This window comes from Mytilus galloprovincialis, chromosome 4 (genome assembly GCF_965363235.1).
Source record: "Mytilus galloprovincialis chromosome 4, xbMytGall1.hap1.1, whole genome shotgun sequence".
In the NCBI taxonomy this organism is placed as follows: domain Eukaryota; kingdom Metazoa; phylum Mollusca; class Bivalvia; order Mytilida; family Mytilidae; genus Mytilus; species Mytilus galloprovincialis.
This window is the reverse complement of record NC_134841.1, coordinates 17,084,985-17,105,307: the sequence shown is the minus strand read 5'-3', so window position 1 is coordinate 17,105,307 and position 20,323 is coordinate 17,084,985. Positions and strand designations below refer to the sequence as shown.

At 31.0% G+C, this 20,323-nt stretch overlaps 1 protein-coding gene across 5 annotated transcripts; it reads left to right on the top strand.

Moving 5' to 3' along the window:
• The first annotated feature begins 9,934 nt into the window (after positions 1–9,934).
• LOC143071505 (serine/arginine-rich splicing factor 10-like) lies at positions 9,935–18,665 on the top strand. Of its 5 annotated transcripts, XM_076245849.1 has the most exons (10): positions 9,935–10,070; positions 11,428–11,536; positions 13,209–13,308; positions 14,013–14,121; positions 15,560–15,598; positions 15,900–15,929; positions 16,335–16,361; positions 17,243–17,269; positions 17,838–17,918; positions 18,355–18,665. In XM_076245849.1, exons 1-10 carry the CDS (start codon positions 10,006–10,008, stop codon positions 18,431–18,433), a joined length of 666 nt encoding a protein of 221 aa, XP_076101964.1. In that variant the 5' UTR covers positions 9,935–10,005; the 3' UTR covers positions 18,434–18,665. The 5 variants fall into 5 exon arrangements, with proteins under 5 accessions (XP_076101964.1, XP_076101966.1, XP_076101965.1 ...); XM_076245851.1 differs by lacking the exon at positions 15,900–15,929; XM_076245850.1 differs by lacking the exon at positions 16,335–16,361.
• Positions 18,666–20,323: the final 1,658 nt, after the last annotated feature.

Genomic DNA, 20,323 nt, shown 5'->3' with positions numbered 1-20,323 from the left:
GTTAACCAATTTTATTAATTCTATGAGTAAACATCTCCACACATCACAAGGCACAAACAATTTTAGGTACTATTTACCTTTAAATTAAAGTGTTCTTATTCCTATCATTATCAGTAGAAGGATCAAACATTTCCTAGTTTTCTTGTGTAACCAATCAATGTGCAGACATCATTTTTAGTAGAAATTTAATTACCATATGGACGTTCTATTCCTCTATATCTCTGATCATACTTGAGTTAGTCACCTGTTACCATGCATGATTTTGATAACCTTTTCAAGTTTTCACTGGTAAAAATAGTGAGAAAGTGCAGCCATGCGTAAAAGTTCAGAATTGGAATAAATGATGAGAGAGGTAACCTCTAACCTTTGTAAATTTAGTGCAGGATGTTGATTGAACAGGTGCTTGTTTGTTCTATAATTTATATAGTAGTGCTAACAGTCAAATAACACAGTGGTAAATCTCCACAAGACATTTGGTTGCTCACCTGGATCATTCTTTATAAGAACTAGGAAATATTATGTAGATCTTTGATTTTGTTGTTTTTATATTCAAATTGCTGTTTCATTTATTAGTATTTGGTATTATATCTTTGATTGAATGGTTTTGTATGTATATTCTTTATTTATTCCTGAATCCAAACAATATAGTTAAAAATATTATTACATTAGATAATATTACTTCATCATTCTGGAAGTTCCTAAACAAAAAAACAAAATTTTAATTAATGATGCTATTCTTTCATATAATGAGGAATTGCAAGAAAGTGCTTAGTTGTACAAGTCCTGTATCATTTTCATAAATTCAGCAGAATTCTTACATCAATAAAATTCAATTGATGAATTTTCTACATATTTATTTTTAAGCTGCAGCTTTCTTCACTTGATCCATGTTGTATAAACATTAAAGAATTCATTTCAAAATTTAACTAAATAAGAACAGTAGTTAACAGGAAGGCTTTTTAAAATCTAGAAATGCTCTTTATATTCATTTTCTAAGCATTTAGATATTTACAGATTATATTATATTATATTAATACTTTTTTGTGCTTTAAGCCATGATAATTTTTGTATTATCCCGGTATTTTATTAGTTACAATAAATTTTGTATTATTAAGTTGCTGTTTTATGTGGAATTAAGTTTCATCAGTATGTATGGTGCTTTCTGTTGCTGTGTTTTGCCTCATTTTGTTTTGTTAATTTAGCATTTTGTATTAGTTCCCCTGAATTGTTATGTTTTTTTTTTGTTAACCCATACGTACTGCTTTAAACAATCATTTCTTTTATTTGTATAAACTTTTGTACTATGCATTTGTCATGTGTTTATATGCTTAATATTTAATAGCTGTGTTGATCTGTAAAAGACAGTTTTGTATCATGACAGTTTCATTAAATCATTTTTTGTCATTCATTAAATAAGCACTATACAAGCTTATATATTTTTACCGTATGATAGTATAATACATTTGAAACTAAAAGTGATGAGAAAGAACCACTACTTCTTCTGTTTTATCAGTGTACTTTGCACATAATATATATTTATTGAAATAGCAATCATGTTTTGACTGAAATGTTATAAATAGTACAGTCAATTTTGTTTTGAAAATACTTGCATTTTTGTAGTGTATTTTTTTTTTAATCCAAAAATGGAAATTTTTTTCTGACACAAAACATCCATGAATATAGTAATTATTAAATTAAATCATCATATATTTTCTATTGCTCTTCCTACTAGAATAATTTCATTGAATAAACTACATTTACCACTGAAAATATGAAGTTTTATTAACACCCCTGTAAAGTAAAGGCACTCAATTAGTATTGGTAAGGTTACATGGTATGTGAAGGCGGAATACATTTATCTCACCACATTTTTGAAAATACAAATACACCCACTGTCATTACAAAGTAAGTCATGCTGAAAAGCTTTATTTAATACAAATTTCATACTTTATTTAAAGACTTAATTTCAGAGTCATAAGAATATGTAATTTTTCTTTACTTATTTGATGCTTTGTTTCTATAATCTTTGAAAGTTTGGTCAGTAAAGTGATTAATCATTATAATATTCTAAGGGTTGTGTATGCTTAGGTTGTAACTTGCAATACATCTTTTTATTTTATTAAATATACACCATTTAATAACGATATGTTGAAAAACAAGATTTCCATAGTTCTGATTATCATAATTTCATAAAGATAACTCGAAAAAGACTTTGCACTAATTCAGAGTAAGGAATATAAACATGCTTAATAAACCTATGTATAAATGTACTCAATGTAAGCATGTTTAGTGTTAAATTCATATTCTTCATGGTTAATTTAACTGACTCCAAAACATAATCTGAAACAGCCTAGAATTGATTCCATTAATTGTGTTTAAATTCAAAACATTTATATATTAGTTATTGGTAAATTGTGACTAACAAACTTATGAAAAATTGTGTCTATTGAATATATCAAAATACATTTCTACAAAAACAGTGCAATTCCAATTTAAACATTTCATTAATTTCCAAGTTAATGTACCTTGATCTTTGTAAACTCCTTTTATTAAAATATTTTAATGGCAACAATCAATGGAAAATCATGTAACAAATTTTGGACACCATCAAAATTAATATATCATTTATCTCATATTGTCAGAAATATTAAGTTGTAACTGGGACTGCAGGTTTTTAATTATCTTCTCTTTGAAATAGTATATTATATATGAAACAGTAATATTAAACTATAACTGCTTAAAACTATCTAAAAAATAGAATTAATTTAACTTAAAGAGGTTACAGATTAACATTTCACAAGCATTTTCCCCAATTTTTGGCGGGAGGGCGTTCTTAGTTCACTTTGTTAATGCATATGTCTACTGAGTACTGAGTATATGTTTATCTAAAATCTTCCTGAATTGTTTACCGATCTTGCAAGGGCTTTATAGCATGTCAAGGTCGTTTAAAACCCCAATAAGTAAGTACTGAACTGTTTCAACAAAATGTTTTGAAGACTATCTATGCTCATTGACATCTTGATTGTTCTGTCCATATAACTAAATTTAGAACTCAAAATTGTGTGCAGTTTATAATCAGAATGCTATATTCAAAATTTAAGCCATCGGAAATTGTTTGTTTCTATGAAAAATCAAAATGAAATGAATTAAATTTTTTATGAAAGGTTTTGAAAAACGCAGCCACAGTAAAATTTCACTGATAAATATTTCTTTCTTTCATAAAGATTAAACATAAAGGTTAATTTGAGAACCCATGTATTGTTATGAAGTGAATCTATTAGCAATTCCACAGTGCCCTGTATTGTATTTTAAGCTCAGACTGCAGCAATTAGTGACTTAATGGAAGTAAACAGGTATTTGCGTCTATCAAATCACCAATTGATACCGACGAAGCTTAAAATACAATATTGTTAACTCCATTCTAATGAAACTGACAGAAAAATGTCAAATCATACATTTAAAAACTGCCATCTATTTTGCATTTGAATGACTCTTACAGCTAATGTCTAAATGGACAATTTCTTTTCTGTAATAGATAGATTTTTACTTTGTTCTATGGAAATATATTTTTGTGGAATAATGAATTTCTTATTAAGGGTGAGATTTTTTTTCTATTTGTGATGTTGAAATTAGGGAAAAGTAAAATGATTGATGATGTTATTTGATACTAATACCTTTATTTTTTCTTTGTACAACATTCATATTAAAATAAATCTATTATATTATTGCTTTTGTCTTTCTCAACCCAGTCAAGTGCTTCATTTACCCAATACAGGCATAGACCTAATAATAACATTGAGTTATTTTGATACTAAATAGTAATTTGAAGAAATGAACAGCTTTTTGTCGAGCCTTCGACTTTAGTCGAAAAAGCGAGACTAAGCGATCCTACATTCCGTCGTCGTCGGCGTCGTCGTCGTCGGCGGCGTCCACAAATATTCACTCTGTGGTTAAAGTTTTTGAAATTTTAATAACTTTCTTAAACTTTACTGAATTTCTACCAAACTTGGACAGAAGCTTGTTTATGATCATAAGAAAGTATCCAGAAGTAAATTTTGTAAAAATAAAATTCTATTTTTTCCGTATTTTAATTATAAATGGACTTAGTTTTTCTGTGAGGAAACATGACATTCACTCTGTGGTTAAAGTTTTTAAAATTTTAATAACTTTCATAAACTATCCTTGATTTGTACCAAACTTGGACAGAAGCTTGTTTATGATCATAAGATAGTATCAAGAATAAAATTTTGTAAAAATAGATTTCCATTTTTCCGTATTTTACTTCTAAATGGACTTAGTTTTTTTGCCAGAAACAAAACATTCACTCTGTGGTTTAAGTTTTTAAAATTTTTATAATGTTCTTAAGCTATCCTGGATTTCTACCAAACTTAGACAAAAGCTTGTTTCTGATCATAAGATATTATTCAGAAGTAAATTTTGTAAAAAAAAAAATCACTTTTTCCATATTTTACTTATAAATGGACTTAGTTTTTCTTCCAGTTAACATTACATACAGTCTTCAGTTAAAGTCTATAAAACATTTATAAGATTCATAAACTATCCTGGATTTTTTTTACCAAACTTGGAAGCTTCTTTCAATCAAAAGACAGTATCGAGAGGGAAATTTTTATTGATGTTTTTCCTCATTTTTGTTGAGTCTGCGATTAACAGCAAAAGTAGGCGAGACACTGGGTTCCGTGGAACCCTTACGAATTTTTTCATTTAAAAAGTGAGAAAAAAATAAGTAAAAAAAATATCCTTCTTTGTTATACATGGCAGCAGCCGGTTTGAAAAATTATGATATTTGATTATTTAAGGAATGGCTGTAATATTTTATCTGTCTATGAAGAAATAACATAAAAAATATGGTGCACACTGAATAACGCGCGTAGCGGGTTATTTAACAGTGTGCACCACATTTTTTATGTTATTTCGAATATAATTTAATTCTAAATTCCATTTTAAACCGTAGAAAACCATGAAAAATCATTGATGACATCACGGTCACATGACTAAATTATGTCTATGGGCTGATAACAAAATAACGTCAGCCAATCAGAAGATATGTAACATCCAAAATTAAATTATAATTACATGTAGTTGTTTTTATTAAGTTCATTCTTTTTGAGATGCATCAGCATAAATCACCATTTACAAGAAGACAATCACAAAGAACTTATTTTTATGCCCCGTCTACGATAGTAGTAGGGGCATTATGTTTTCTGGTCTGTGCGTCCGTTCGTCCGTCTGTTCGTTCGTCTGTTCGTTCGTCCGTTCGTCCGTCTGTCCCATGTCAGGTTAAAGTTTTTGGTCGAGGTAGTTTATGATGAAGTTATAGTTGCATCCATTTGTAACTTTACATACATAGTCATTATAATAGGGAATTTCTAAAAAGTACCTCAAATTTAGGTTTTGGTCCTCATTTCATGGTTCATTGGCTTCAGGTTAAAGTTTTTGGTCAAGGTAGTTTTTGATGAAGTTGAAGTCCAATCAACTTGAAACTTAGTATACATGTGCCCTATGATATGATCTTTCTAATTTAAATGCCAAATTAGAGTTTTGACCCCAATTTTACGGTTCACTGAACATAGAAAATGATAGTGCAAATTTCAGGTTAAAGTTTTTGGCTTCAGGTTAAAGTTTTTGGTCAAGGTAGTTTTTGATGAAGTTGAAGTCCAATCAACTTGAAACTTAGTATACATGTGCCCTATGATATGATCTTTCTAATTTAAATGCCAAATTAGAGTTTTGACCCCAATTTTACGGTTCACTGAACATAGAAAATGATAGTGCAAATTTCAGGTTAAAGTTTTTGGTCAAGGTAGTTTTTTGATGAAGTTGAAGTCCAATCAACTTGAAACTTAGTATACATGTGCCCTATGATATGATCTTTCTAATTTAAATGCCAAATTAGAGTTTTGACCCCAATTTTACGGTTCACTGAACATAGAAAATGATAGTGCAAATTTCAGGTTAAAGTTTTTGGTCAAGGTAGTTTTTGATGAAGTTGAAGTCCAATCAACTTGAAACTTAGTATACATGTGCCCTATGATATGATCTTTCTAGTTTAAATGCCAAATTAGAGTTTTGACCCCAATTTTACGTTTCACTGAACATAGAAAATGATAGTGCAAATTTCAGGTTAAAGTTTTTGGTCAAGGTAGTTTTTGATGAAGTTGAAGTCCAATCAACTTGAAACTTAGTATACATGTGTCCTATGATATGATCTTTCTAATTTAAATGCTAAATTAGAGTTTTGACCCCAATTTTACGGTTCACTGAACATAGAAAATGATAGTGCAAATTTCAGGTTAAAGTTTTTGGCTTCAGGTTAAAGTTTTTGGTCAAGGTAGTTTTTGATGAAGTTGAAGTCCAATCAACTTGAAACTTAGTATACATGTGCCCTATGATATGATCTTTCTAATTTAAATGCCAAATTAGAGTTTTGACCCCAATTTTACGGTTCACTGAACATAGAAAATGATAGTGCAAATTTCAGGTTAAAGTTTTTGGTCAAGGTAGTTTTTGATGAAGTTGAAGTCCAATCAACTTGAAACTTAGTATACATGTGCCCTATGATATGATCTTTCTAATTTAAATGCCAAATTAGAGTTTTGACCCCAATTTTACGGTTCACTGAACATAGAAAATGATAGTGCAAATTTCAGGTTAAAGTTTTTGGTCAAGGTAGTTTTTGATAAAGTAGAAGTCCAATCAACTTGAAACTTAGTATACATGTTCCCTTTGATAAGATCATTCTAATTTTAATGCCAAATTAGAGAATTTATTCCAATTTCACAGTCCTTTAAACATAGAAAATGATAGTGTGAGTGGGGCATCCGTGTACTGTGGACACATTCTTGTTTAAACCATCTTTCCAACAACTGTTGTGATATTGGTAAATCATTGTTACTAAAGTAAAGATTTTGAGTATTTAAGATGGAATTGTATGTTTAGTGCATCAATTATTCTCCACAGAGATTGATTTGTACCCTTACAACAAAGGTTCATCAGTGTGTAGGTCTTGAGTTGGTGCCCTTGGAGGCAAAACAGCACTAGATATTATCATTCAATAATAACCAAACTATGAACAAACTGCTCAGCCAAATGAAGCAAACTAAGCAATAATTATGCTGTTGGTTTTAGTTTAAAATGTGAGTCTCGATTATCACGCCTGCTATGCTGCTCAAAATAAGACATGTAAATTTATCTTCAAAATGGCATCAGTCCATTTTGACCAAATACGAGTTATTGTCCTTAAATTTCAATATTTCACCAATTTTGGACGATTTTGACTATTATCTGTGACACAATATCACGTTAAGTTAAACTATAATGAGCAAAAACTATTAGCAAGGCAAGTTCTGCAAATAAGTTGGCATGATTAAAATTGTTAGTTGATTCCTAATAGTAGTTATTCCCCTTTGGAGAAGAATTTAACCATTCATGCAATCAAAATACTTATGTGACTAGCTTGATAGTTTTTAGCTCACAATTCCAAAGGAACTGTGAGCTTTAGCCATCACTTGGCGTTCATTGTCCGTTGTCTTCCGTCTGGTGTAAACTATTTCAAACATCTTCTCCTCTGAAACTACTGAACCAATTCCAACCAAACTTAAGCTGAATGATCCTTAGGGTATCAAGAATAAAGTTTGTGTTATCTTTTCTTTTTCTTCAAAAAACATGGCCGCCATGGCTAAAAATAATCATAGGGGTAAAATGCAGTTTTTGGCTGATATCTCAAAAATTAAAGCAGTTAGAGCAAATCTGACAGTGGTTAAAGTGTTCATAAGGTAATGTTCTATCAGTCCTGAAATTTTCATCTGAATTTGATAACCGCTTGTTGGGTTGCTGTCACTAAATTGGTAATTTTAAGGAAATTTTGCAGTTTTTATGCCCCACCTACGATAGTAGAGGGGCATTATGTTTTCTGGTCTGTGGCTCCGTTCATTCGTTCGTCCTGCTTCAGGTTAAGTTTTTGGTCAAGGTAGTTTTTGATGAAGCTGAAGTCCAATCAACTTATAACTTGGTACACTTGTTGCTTATGATATGATCTTTCTAATTTTAAAGCCAAATTATACTTTTGACCCCAATTTCACGGTCCATTGGACATAGAAAATGAAAGGGGGAGTTTCAGGTTAAAGTTTTTGGTCAAGGTAGTTTTTGATGAAGCTGAAGTCCAATCAACTTGAAACTTAGTACACTTGTTGCTTATGATATGATCTTTCTTATTTTAAAGCCAAACTAGACTTTTGACCCCAATTTCATGGTCCATTGAACATAGAAAATGAAAGTGGGAGTTTCAAGTTAAAGTTTTTGGCCAAGGTAGTTTTTGATGAAGCTGAAGTCCTATCAACTTGAAACTTAGTACAATTGTTGCTTATGGTATGATCTTTCTAATTTTAAAGCCAAATTAGACTTTTGACCCCAATTTCACGGTCCACTTAACATAGAAAATGAAAATGGAAGTTTCAGGTTAAAGTTTTTGGTCAAGGTAATTTTTGATGAAATTGAAGTCAAATCAACTCGAAACTTAATACACATGTTTCCTATAGTATAATCCTTCTAATTGTAATGCCAAATTAGACTTTTACCCTATTTCATGGTCCATGGAACATGGAAAATGATTGAGTGGGGCATCCGTGTACTTTGGACACATTCTTGTTGGTTATTATCTTGAATTATAGTATTAATGAAAAAGATAAACTGTAAACAGCAAATATGTTCAGCAAAGTAATATCTACAAATAAGTTTTATATGACCAAAATTGTCAATTGACCCCTTAAAAAGTTATTGCTCTTTAAGGACAATTTTACACGATTTGTTTATCATGTTTTCCAACTTTAAAAAATCTTCTTTTCTGAAACCACAGAACCAATTCCATTCAAACTTAAGCTGAATGGAACTTAGGGTGTCTAGAATAAAGTACCGGTATGTGTTTTATTTTCTGTTTTGTCAAAAAAACATGGCCACAATTGCTAAAAATAGAACTAAGGGATAAAATGCAGTTTCTGTTAAAATTAGAGCTATTTATCTTCCAATGTCAGGAACTGTAATAGAATCAATAAATAGAAGTAAAAGATACCAACAAACTTTGTTCGCCAAATTGTTTGTCTAGTCTTGGTTTGTTTAAGTTAGTCCACTGTCTCCACTAAGGCTGTGCTGCACAGGGTTTGTTAACTAATTGTGTGCATAGGCATGGATTATAAACCTTACACATACACCTTTAAAACTATGATGAATTACAAGGTAAATCTATAATACAGAGTTTTTTGTTGTCAATGTAGCGGTATAAGAGTTTTTTTTAGTAAAGTATAAGACATTCCATTTTCAAAAGCTTCCTCATGGGGTATTATGTGATTACTCGGCTGTTTTACAGTGATAATATGATAAGACTTTGTCCAGATATTTCATGATTATTTGATAATCTAGTTTAAAAAATAATTAGTGATTATTTTGGCTTAGAATTTGTGTTTATGTGATTACTTGGGCATCCCCATGAAGAGATTGTGTATTTTTACACTACAAAACCAGAGACATATACACTCATACTACTATATATATATTTCTCTGATAAGAACCTTACTATACAAATCCTTGGTATTTCCCAAAGTTCTAGTACCATTAATTAAGAAAAATTTGTTAACATTTTTAACCGCAAAATGAATTTTACAGGTTATACCTCAGAAATCTTGGAGTTATCTTTCTTTGTCCAGAATGGTAGTTGAATCAACTAAAACCAATGCTTTATACAATGCAATATTCAATTTTACTACTAACTGATAAATTAAAGCAATGTTTACCATTCAGTGCTTACAACTTGTATTACCATTCTAGGGTTATGCCCCTTTACTAATGGAAAAATTGCTGAATTAGTTGTTACTAGTACGTATGTGTGCTCTGTTTATTTTGTTTAATTTCTGGTCATCAGGTTTTTGATTTATAATGCGCATGCTCAGTAACGACAGGAAATATTCACAAGCGTGCGTGAATACGTTTTGAAGAATGTCTAGATATTCAAGACCACCGAATTCCTCTTTATATGTTAGGAATGTTCCAGATACAGTCAGGTTATTAATCAAGTAGCAGTTAATTCTACAAAACACTCAAATTCTAATTGTTTTGCAGTTATGGTGGGGTGTAAACAAGATTTACAAATTAGACATGGCGACGAAATAATTATTGATGTTTTTTTCAAGGCCAAGCTTGTTGAACGATCTTCTACTTCTACCATTTTAAGACCATCAATAAGCTGATTATTTTGCCACTTTTGGGTGCGCATGTAATTATTTTACAAAAATAAGCAAAAAATTTTGTGCCATACATTTAGATAAAACAGTGGGTTATAAACTGAGGTTATGAAACATCCTGAATGGTGGTCTAAATGGACTGTATACATTGGTATAGTGTGTACAGTAGGTGAGTCTTGAAACTATCAAGACTACCTCAGTACCTGCACTGGTGGTGTAGTGATCCAGTCCCTTATTGTTCTTGGATATGATTTTTTCCTCACTTCTGAAGTTCTGTTCTTGAAAATATATCGGAAACCTTTTGTTGACAAGTTAGATGATAAAATTGATAAAAAATAATTATGCATCAGTGAGAGACTCCTACTTTGTGATAAAATTTGCGAATACTAAACAGACCACAAAATCATGATAGGCATGATCAGACTTAGTGCTGAAGTCTATAATGAGTATTGTAAGAATCCATATGAATGAAAGCTATGTGGTTTCTATTTTTTAGGCAAATTTGTCTGGTAAAATACCACCTTAAAAATTAATCAAATTGAAAGCACAGACAAAATGTGTATTTGGAAAAGTTTTAAAGTCTCTTCCCCAACATAGGTAAAAAATAAATATATTCTTTTTTTGTGAAAATTGATGGGATTTTTTTAAAGCAAATTTCAACTACCTGCATATATAAGGCTTCTGAAATTAAAACTTATCACTATTTGTCCGTCATTACTGGATATCATACAGGTTCCCGTAAAATTTTGACATAAAACAAAAGGTCTGACGCCACAATGGAAAAGTGATTGTTGTTGACATCAAAAGTTCAAGCGATAAGCTGTATTATCAAAGGCCTATTGGACATTTCGTAAGAATGATGTCAAAGCTTCATACATGTATGATCAATGAGTAGCCAGTTGGACCAACAATTTAATCTGTTAATATAGTTCTAGTGTTATAAAAATCTTCAAAATAACCATATCCTGTTGGACCAACAAATTTGTTATTGTCAATATCCTCAAAATTACCCAGAGACTGAATTTTAGCTGGATATTAATTATTTTAAGCCTTTCAGTGAGATATTTTTAGTAGCTACAAGATTTCATACAAAACTTATTTTCTATGGGGAAATATTGCAACTACAGTATTTATTTTTAATACAAAATGTACTGAACTACTAATTCTGCTCCTTTAGGGAAGATGATTTGAGGGCAATGTTCGGTAAATATGGACACCTGACAGATGTTTACATACCACAAGATTATTTTACAAGACGTTCCAGAGGATTTGCTTATATACAATATCCTTTACATTCAAATTATTTGCTGAAGTTGTTTTCACTACTTCTACTAGTACTCTACTTTTACTTTTAGGGAATCCAAATAGAATAATCTGGTTTTAGATTTCAGTCACTTCACTTTCATTTTCATTTACACATTTAATTGCATGATCATATTAAAAATAATGTTGAATGTGAAGTTTGTTTTTAGTTTGAAAATCATTTTGGTTTCATATTTGGTTGTTGTAAATTTTTAAGATGAATTATAATAATATTGCTGTATTTGTTTTTGTCAGACTTCAAGTCAAGTACAAAGTATATGCACTCAAAAGCCAACAGGGCAAAGTATAGTACAGAGTTACAGAAATAAAGTAAAAAGTGTAAAGGGAGTACAGAAAGGTTAAAAGTCAAGTTAATACAGAATGTTAAAAAATATCAAGTCCTACAGAAAAGTTCAAAAGTCATTACAGTCAAGTCAGTACAGAAAGTCCAAAAGTCAAGTTAAATGGCACAGAAAATGTATAAAGCCAACTTGCTAACAAGGAAAAGAGTACAGTAAAAAGTCGTCTTCCAATATACAGTACAGAACAGTACAGTGGACTCAATCATTCTTGACAAGTTACATCATAGTCAAGAAAGATGGTAAAATTGGTACAACTGATGAAAAATATCCATTCAATTACTCAAATAGGTGTTGCATAAAAAACTACTTTGTTGCTTAATTGGTTTAATTTGAACAAGTTACATTAGAAAACTGTAATCTCAATTATTTGGTTATTGGTTATGATCAGTTGTAACATAAAGGATTTGGAAACCTTGATAAACCTTGAATGTCTCCCAATTGAAAATGAAAATTGAAATGAAATAGATTTATATGAAAATTAGTGTTATAATACTTTGAACAACACAAAAAAGTCGTATTAAAATTGATTTACACTCTCTTGTTTTTTTTAACCTAATGCAAAAAAATTCCAAAGCTTAGGCCAAATAAAAATATATGTGTGGTTCCAGTTACATACTTTTAAAAAATAGGGTCGGTAGGTCGGCAATTTTTTTTTTTTTTTATTTTTTGAATGTCAAAATCCGGAAAAAAATCGTGTGTTTACCGAAATTGTTTCCGGTATTATACACTCCCAAACGGAAGTCCACCGTTTTTACATGTGTTTGGTTGTAAAATAAACAGTCATGATACGTTTTTAGTTAATTTTGTTGCATTCTGTTAAGAATTGTTGCATTTTAGCCATAATTAACAGATACTTGTGATGGAAATTCAGATGACAGAAATCTATGAATTTAATTATTTTAATTCACAATCCTCAAAATTTGATCGTTTGAAAATTTATTTTTCAGAAATGAAAAAAAAAGTTCTAGGGTCGAGGGGTTTTAACTAGGGTCGGTCGGGTTACTGGAACCACACATATATTTTTATTTGGCCTTATGAAATGAAGGTTCAATTTAGATCTGTCTGTAATGATTTTTTTTTTCAAAAATAATTATTTCCTAGTACATGTAATTTGAAAAGTAGAAAAAAAATCAATATATATATGTACTATACAAACATGTATATACAATGTAGGAAACTCATTTTATAATCAAACAAATATGCATATATTTTCAAACTGGTGTTTTTAAAGCACTGAAATGTTTTAAAATGTAATTCACATCCTACATGGTGACCCTTAACAAGCTTGACATATGAAGACCCCAGAGATGCAGATGATGCCTTGTATAACTTGGACAGAACTAGATTCATGGGAAGAGAACTGGAGATAGAATTTGCAAGAGGGGACAGAAAAAGTAAGTACATAATTAGTATGTGTACATACAAAAATGTACATGTGAAAAGGAATTTGCAAGAGGGGACAGAAAAAGTTAATACATAATTAGTATGTGTACATGCAAAAATGTACATGTGAAAAGTTAGTATATACATGTACTTGCATTCAATTGCAAATAGTAAGGAGAGAAGAGAAAATTTAAATCCATTTTATTTTTCAAATTGAGATATACATGTACAAATTAAATTGTAATTCATTTAGGTGTGAAGGGACATTATCAACTTAATATAACTACCCTAAATAAAGATGTTTGCATGTACAAAATATAGTTGACTGAAAAATAGACAAAATACTTAAGAATTACAATTACACTCTACGGTCTACCATTTCACATCTTGGAGAAAAGTACATGAAGTATGAGTGGTAAATAATTCAGAAATCTTTTTTGTATTCTGTACTTTAATACTTTAAATGCTTATTATAGAAAAAAAACATTGCAGAATTCTTATGCTGTCTAGTTAAGAATATTTACAGATGAATGCAAAGTGAAGGTACTCGCACTTTTTTATGCCCTGGTTTTTTCTAGTAAAGAATTTTTCATGACTTTGTATAGTTAGCATTAAAAAATGATATATAATTGTTTATAACTTATCTTTACTTGTTTATAACTAATCTTCACTCTAATTGCCTTCGATCTTATTAAATGAACCATGATTTTGACAGCACCAAACCAGATGCGAGGAAAGGAAAGAGGGTCAAGATATGGTGGTAGGGATGATTATGACAGACGAGGAGGCAGCAGACGACACAGATCAAGGAGCAGAAGCCCAAGGTTTGATACTGTTAAATGAAAATTACAATTTTATATAAGCCAGTGATCTGGAAGGATTTTTTCTCTATGGGCCCAGGGCCCCTCAAAATTAAATTCAAGGGGCCATTTTAAAAAATAATGGGCCATGTTGTCAAATGAATGGGCCATTTGAATTGACTACAGTGAAAAAAGTAAAAAGTGTATATCTCGGCAAAGAGATGGTGCTACTTACCTTTATGATTTTAAATAATATTATAGATATTGTGTCTGTGATTTTGTTATTTCAATTCAACAAAGAATGTAAAATAATTTCTTCCAAACCAGATAATATTTAAGATCTCCTTTATTTACAATGTTTCTACTGCTTCTGTTGTCTTGTTCATGTGCATGGGTTTTTTTTACATTAAATTTGGGTCTTCGTCGATACCATATTTATTCCCGGCGTTCCGTATTAGAGGACGTATTTGGCATTTCCTCTGCACTTCTTGTATTATTATTACTTCATCACGATGACAACAATAACAAAAGAGAGTATCATTAATTGATAAAACAAAACAACAATTCGCTGAAGGCATGTTTACAAAATGTCAAAACAAGCCAAAGACCAAAAAGTGACGAGGACAGTTAGTCGCCTTTTATGGAGACAAAAACTATATTCATAAAAAGGCTTTGGGGTTTTTCAATCGAAATAGTAGCAAGCTGAGCTAAGTTAAAAGATAATAATTAGAGACAAATCTCGTCTGTACTAGCCAAATTTTACAAATTTAAGATTGTAAAAAATCATATCATGAATGATGGTTAATTACGTTTTTTGGGTAATCAGTTACACCACATGGTTCTATTATTTCCATAGGAAAACACCTGAGACGTCCCAAAAATATATAGGTGCTCCTATCATTGGAGGAACATTACACTGTTGTGTACACACACATGGCGGCACGGAACACGATCAGAAATCAATTTGACGATATCTAAACATACCTAAACTAAGTGAAAAATATCGTGCGCCACGTGGGCGCTTACATAAGTCTCTCTATGCGCCATTTCTGGTCTATAGGCGCAGGGCGCACGACCTTCCCGATCACTGATAAGCAGTGTTTTTTTATAAATTAACTGGTTTCACCTGGAGCTATTGTAACTTCCTAAATTGATATACAAAAAAAGATGATTACTCACCTTCTTGGGCCTCCAGATCTATACTCAGAAACATACAAAATAAATAGAAATTTATAAACATTTACACAGCTGTTATGTAAAAACTTATGTTGTAGCAATCTTCTTGGTTAAGCTACTAATTTCAAGTATATTGAATCAAGGTGCTTCACATGAGCAATTATGGTTTATTACTGACAATAAGTTTCATACATGATAACATCTTCTTACTATAACTATGTTTAGTTGACACAACATTTGTGAATGCATGAACGGTGTAAAATTTATTTGACTTTTATTCTTTCAGACGAAGGTCAAGATCCAGATCTCGCAGCAGAGATAGAAGGTATGTTAGCTATACATAAATTTTACAATAATTAATAGATAACCAAATTACTTTCTAAATTTATAATGTTAACGAAATAAATGAATTGAAAATGTAGCTGTTTGAAAGGGAGACAAATGTAAGTTCATTACGAAGTTATGCCATATAAATTAAATGACGGATGAACTTTAATAGATTTAGAATATATATAATCTGATAGAGTTAACCTTGCATCAGTCTTGACATATAATCTTCTTTGAACTATTTACCCTCTGTGTGTCTGTTGACCACAAAGATTTAAATTGAAATAAAACTTTTACAGGAGATCACGCTCGAGGTCATATGAAAGAAGGTAAGAGTTCATTACAAGGAAGGGAGAGATAAGTATTCTAAGTCATATAGAAGTACTATGTATAATTAATGTGAATATTCACATTTATATATCCTACAGTTGACTTTCAATCTTTGATTGAATGGAACCGAAAACACCAATAATTGTTAAAGCTAAACATTAAACAAAATGGTACAATAATCTAAACAGAATGATACTGTAACTGTTTATGCATATTCTGTCTGCAGTCTTGCATGCTGGTATATAGACACTATGAAACAATCACAGCATTTATATCATAATTAGTTTATTCATAAAATATTCTTATTGTATGAAGCTATTGATCTGTTTAGAAATTGTAAAAAGTAAGTCCATGTGAATGAGATGTAACAAGATAATTTATTGTATGATAATGTTATGTTACAGAAGATCACGGAGCAGAAGCAGGGGGAGGTAAGTCACATGTACATATCACATGATCAGAAGAACATAGGACAGAGCAACCTTCATAGATATCTTAACAGTTTAGCATGGTGACTATTTTGAAATACATTACAAAATAAACATTCTGTTCAAACTTGTCTAGGTTCTAATAAAAGTGTGCTTAAAGAGACTTGATCTTAATGATTTGATAGTTACTCAAATTAGAATGGATTGCTTGATTACAAATCAGTTTCTAAAACAGCCATCATGGCATGCAAGTCAAATATAATGTCTTGTTTAAACATGATGTTTGATATATCAAAGCCAAACATTTTGAAAACTGGAGAAATGAATAAGAGGAAATCATAAAGATCCCCAGATTACTTCAGGGTTGTGGAAATCATAAAGATCCCCAGATTACTTCAGGGTTGTGGAAATCATAAAGATCCCCAGATTACTTCAGGGTTGTGGAAATCATAAAGATCCCCAGATTACTTCAGGGTTGAGGAAATCATAAAGATCCCCAGATTACTTCAGGGTTGTGGAAATCATAAAGATCCCCAGATTACTTCAGGGTTGTGGAAATCATAAAGATCCCCAGATTACTTCAGGGTTGTGGAAATCATAAAGATCCCCAGATTACTTCAGGGTTGTGGAAATCATAAAGATCTCCAGATAACTTCAGGGTTGTGGAAATCATAAAGATCCCCAGATTACTTCAGGGTTGTGGAAATCATAAAGATCCCCAGATTTATACTTCAGGGTTGTGTAACCTTTGCAGCCAATAACACAACAATATGAGCAAACATATTTTAAGTGAGGGAGTAAATTTAGACACGCTGCAAATTTTAAGAATTCAATTATCCTTTTAATTTCTTTGTTTTTAAGTGATTTTTTTTTTTTTATTTCAGGAGATCCAGGAGCAGAAGTCGTGGAAGGTAAGATATCATTGATTATATTTTAATTGTGTCTGTAAATATAATTAGACAAAACCTAAACTGTTTTGTTCAAACTTGATTATGAAGTAACATGTCTATGATCAACTAGATTGTCAGATGTTTTTATTTAAACACAATCACATCTGAAGTAGCAAACTTTATCATCAAGTAATAAGTAAGCCATGGATTTCTATAGGATTCATCACATTGAGGTAACAATGACTGGAGTTTATGAATTTTCATTAAAACTCAGAAAAACTGATGCATCTTTTCTTCTAAAGGTATTCAAACCATACTGATATTGATAATCATATATTTTGGATATTTCATATTTGATCAAAACTTGTCATGCTTGTCAGATATTTACATTATTCTACTACCAACATTGTAGAATGTCTTCTGAATTTGCTGATTAGAGGCAAAAAAGACAAAGGGAAAACACCACTTTTGTACATCGATCCTTGTCTTTTTAATGATTATTGGTAAAGCAAAAGTTGGTAGAAATAAAAATGTCAACAGAAACATTGTTAACTTAATTATAGTTACAAGATATTTATTTTGTTAATAGGAAATCATACAGTCATTCTAAAAGTCGATCAAGGTCAAGGTCACATGACAGAAAAGGAAGTGGTGATAGGGATAGGGAGAGGTGAGTAACTTTACCCTGATAATATAAAAATTATAGATAGGAAATGTAATTCCAAAAAAGCTGAGCTTGATCCCCTAGGTATTTACACCAAATAGTTGCATAACTTGTTTCATTTAAACTTTTGTTTTATTTTTATTGTGAACCTTTCTTTGATTCTGATGACAAAAAACTCGCATCAACTGATTAAACAAATTCAAATTTGAATCCCACAAGTCAACAGACATTAAGAGATAACTGGTAAATACTTCCCAAACACAAAGATATTATATCAACTGTTTACTGTTCTTTCTTCTACAATAATCACCACTTAATTTACTTTCACAAATTGTGAACAAACTCAACTTGCAAACAAAATGAAAATTGAATTTACACCATAAACCATGTACATGAGAAAGACATTTATAGAAAATGAACTTGTATTCTTTTCTCAATTTAGATCTCGTTCATATAGTCGCTCAGCCTCACGATCACCAAGAAAGAATGACAGAAGTCGAAGTCCCTCTGCAGATAATTGAATCACCAGTTTTTTCTATGGACTTAATCTTTATCAGAACTTGCGATGTAGGCCAAGAGCAGTACTTAACCGATCTGATGTATTATATATGTGATAATTTTATGTTTTTATGTAAGAACAACCCAGATCCAAATGAACAATTTTTATTATCATCTTACATTAGTGTAAATAATCATGTTCATTCTACCTGTTGTTAGTGAAGCAGTAATAAAATTCATGACTTAACTTTAAAACTGTGTTTAATGATTTTTATTGCCCCGCAATAAAGTTGTCAGGGTCATATAGTTTTACCCTTGTCCTTCATTCTGCAACAAACCATTATACAGACTTTTATTGTAAATGCCTTCAGATATTAGGTTGCTTTTTGGTGGGAGAAGATTTCAAGTCTTCTGAAGGCCTATGGTGCTGGCTGTAAAATCATTGAACTGTTACCACATCCGTATGCCGTGTCTGTTTCTGTGTATTACAATTTCATAACAACTTTCGTTTTTTGACACCGATTTGTACACATGATTAAGCATCTGAATCATTTAATTTGTAAATTAGGATTGAAAAACAATCACTATCGTAAATATGTACCCTTTTATTTATGTAAATTATTAGATTTCATCTCATCTAAATGAACGTTATTTGTTTACTTGTTACCAGATGTTTTTAATGTATATATTTGTATTACACATGCCTGAATTTGGTATCGGTTGACTCGCCCTGCTTACATGTTCGCCCTTGGTCTGTTTGTCCTGAGTTCTTTCGCCCATATAGTACGTTCGCCCTGTGTTCATTCACTTTACTCTTATCAAGGATGTTTTATAATACGTCCTTGCAGTTATTAAAAAATATTAATATTAAAGTTATCATTAAAAAACCTCTAAAACACGAATTTGTGAAAATCATCACAAAAGTATGATTGTTCCATATTTTGTTCCCAAGGTAAGGCACTCGTGTTCAGCCAATCAAATTCAATGTTTCTCATCAAATTAATAAGCCAATTAAAAACGATTTCTCTGAAGATTATTCTAACACGCTAGATTTTGAACTTGTGTTGTTTTCATCTAGTTGTAAAATCTTGAACATGGCAGGTGAATTTTCATCAGACATCTGCAAGGAGGTTCTTACACAGCTTAAGGATAAAAGCATGGCTGATTGACAAAATTCAATGATGCAGTACTACCATAAAGATAATAAATAGTAGTTTTAAAAAAAAAAAAATTGCGTCATATAAGGGAGCTACCATTTGATTTTTATGGGGGGGCTAGGATGAAATTTGAAAAAAATAGGCAGGACAGGAGTTTTGAGTAAAAAAAAAAAGGCAGGATGAGACACTTGCAAAAAAAAAAAGTCAGGACTACAATTTAGGTAATAAAAAGTCAGGATAAACTAAAAAAAAAAAATCAGGATCGAACAGAGGGAAAAATAAAAAGGCAGGACAGAGATTACAGCTAAAAAAAAAATGCAGGACAAAATTTTTCATCCTAGCCCCCCCCCATAAAAATCAAATGGTAGCTCCCTAATGGTATATTGTCGTCTGCATCGTCTGAAGACACCTTTAGTTTCCAGACAATAACTTAAGATTTAATGAATGGATCTCTATAAATTTTAAGCGGAAGGTTTAATACCACTAAAGGAAGGTTGGGATTGATTTTGGGGGTTATGGTCCCAATAGTTTAGGAATTAGGGGCTAAAAAGGGGGCCCAAAATAAGCAATTTTGTAGTTTTAAAACAATAACTTGTGTTTAAGTGTATGAATCTCTCTGAAATTATACAAGTTTCCATACCATGAAGGGATGGTTAGTAATGACTTTGGGGGGTTATGGCTCAAAATGTTTTGGAATTGGGGTTTAAAAAGGGGAATTAGGGGGGAAAACAAGGTTTTCTGGACAATTACTTTAGA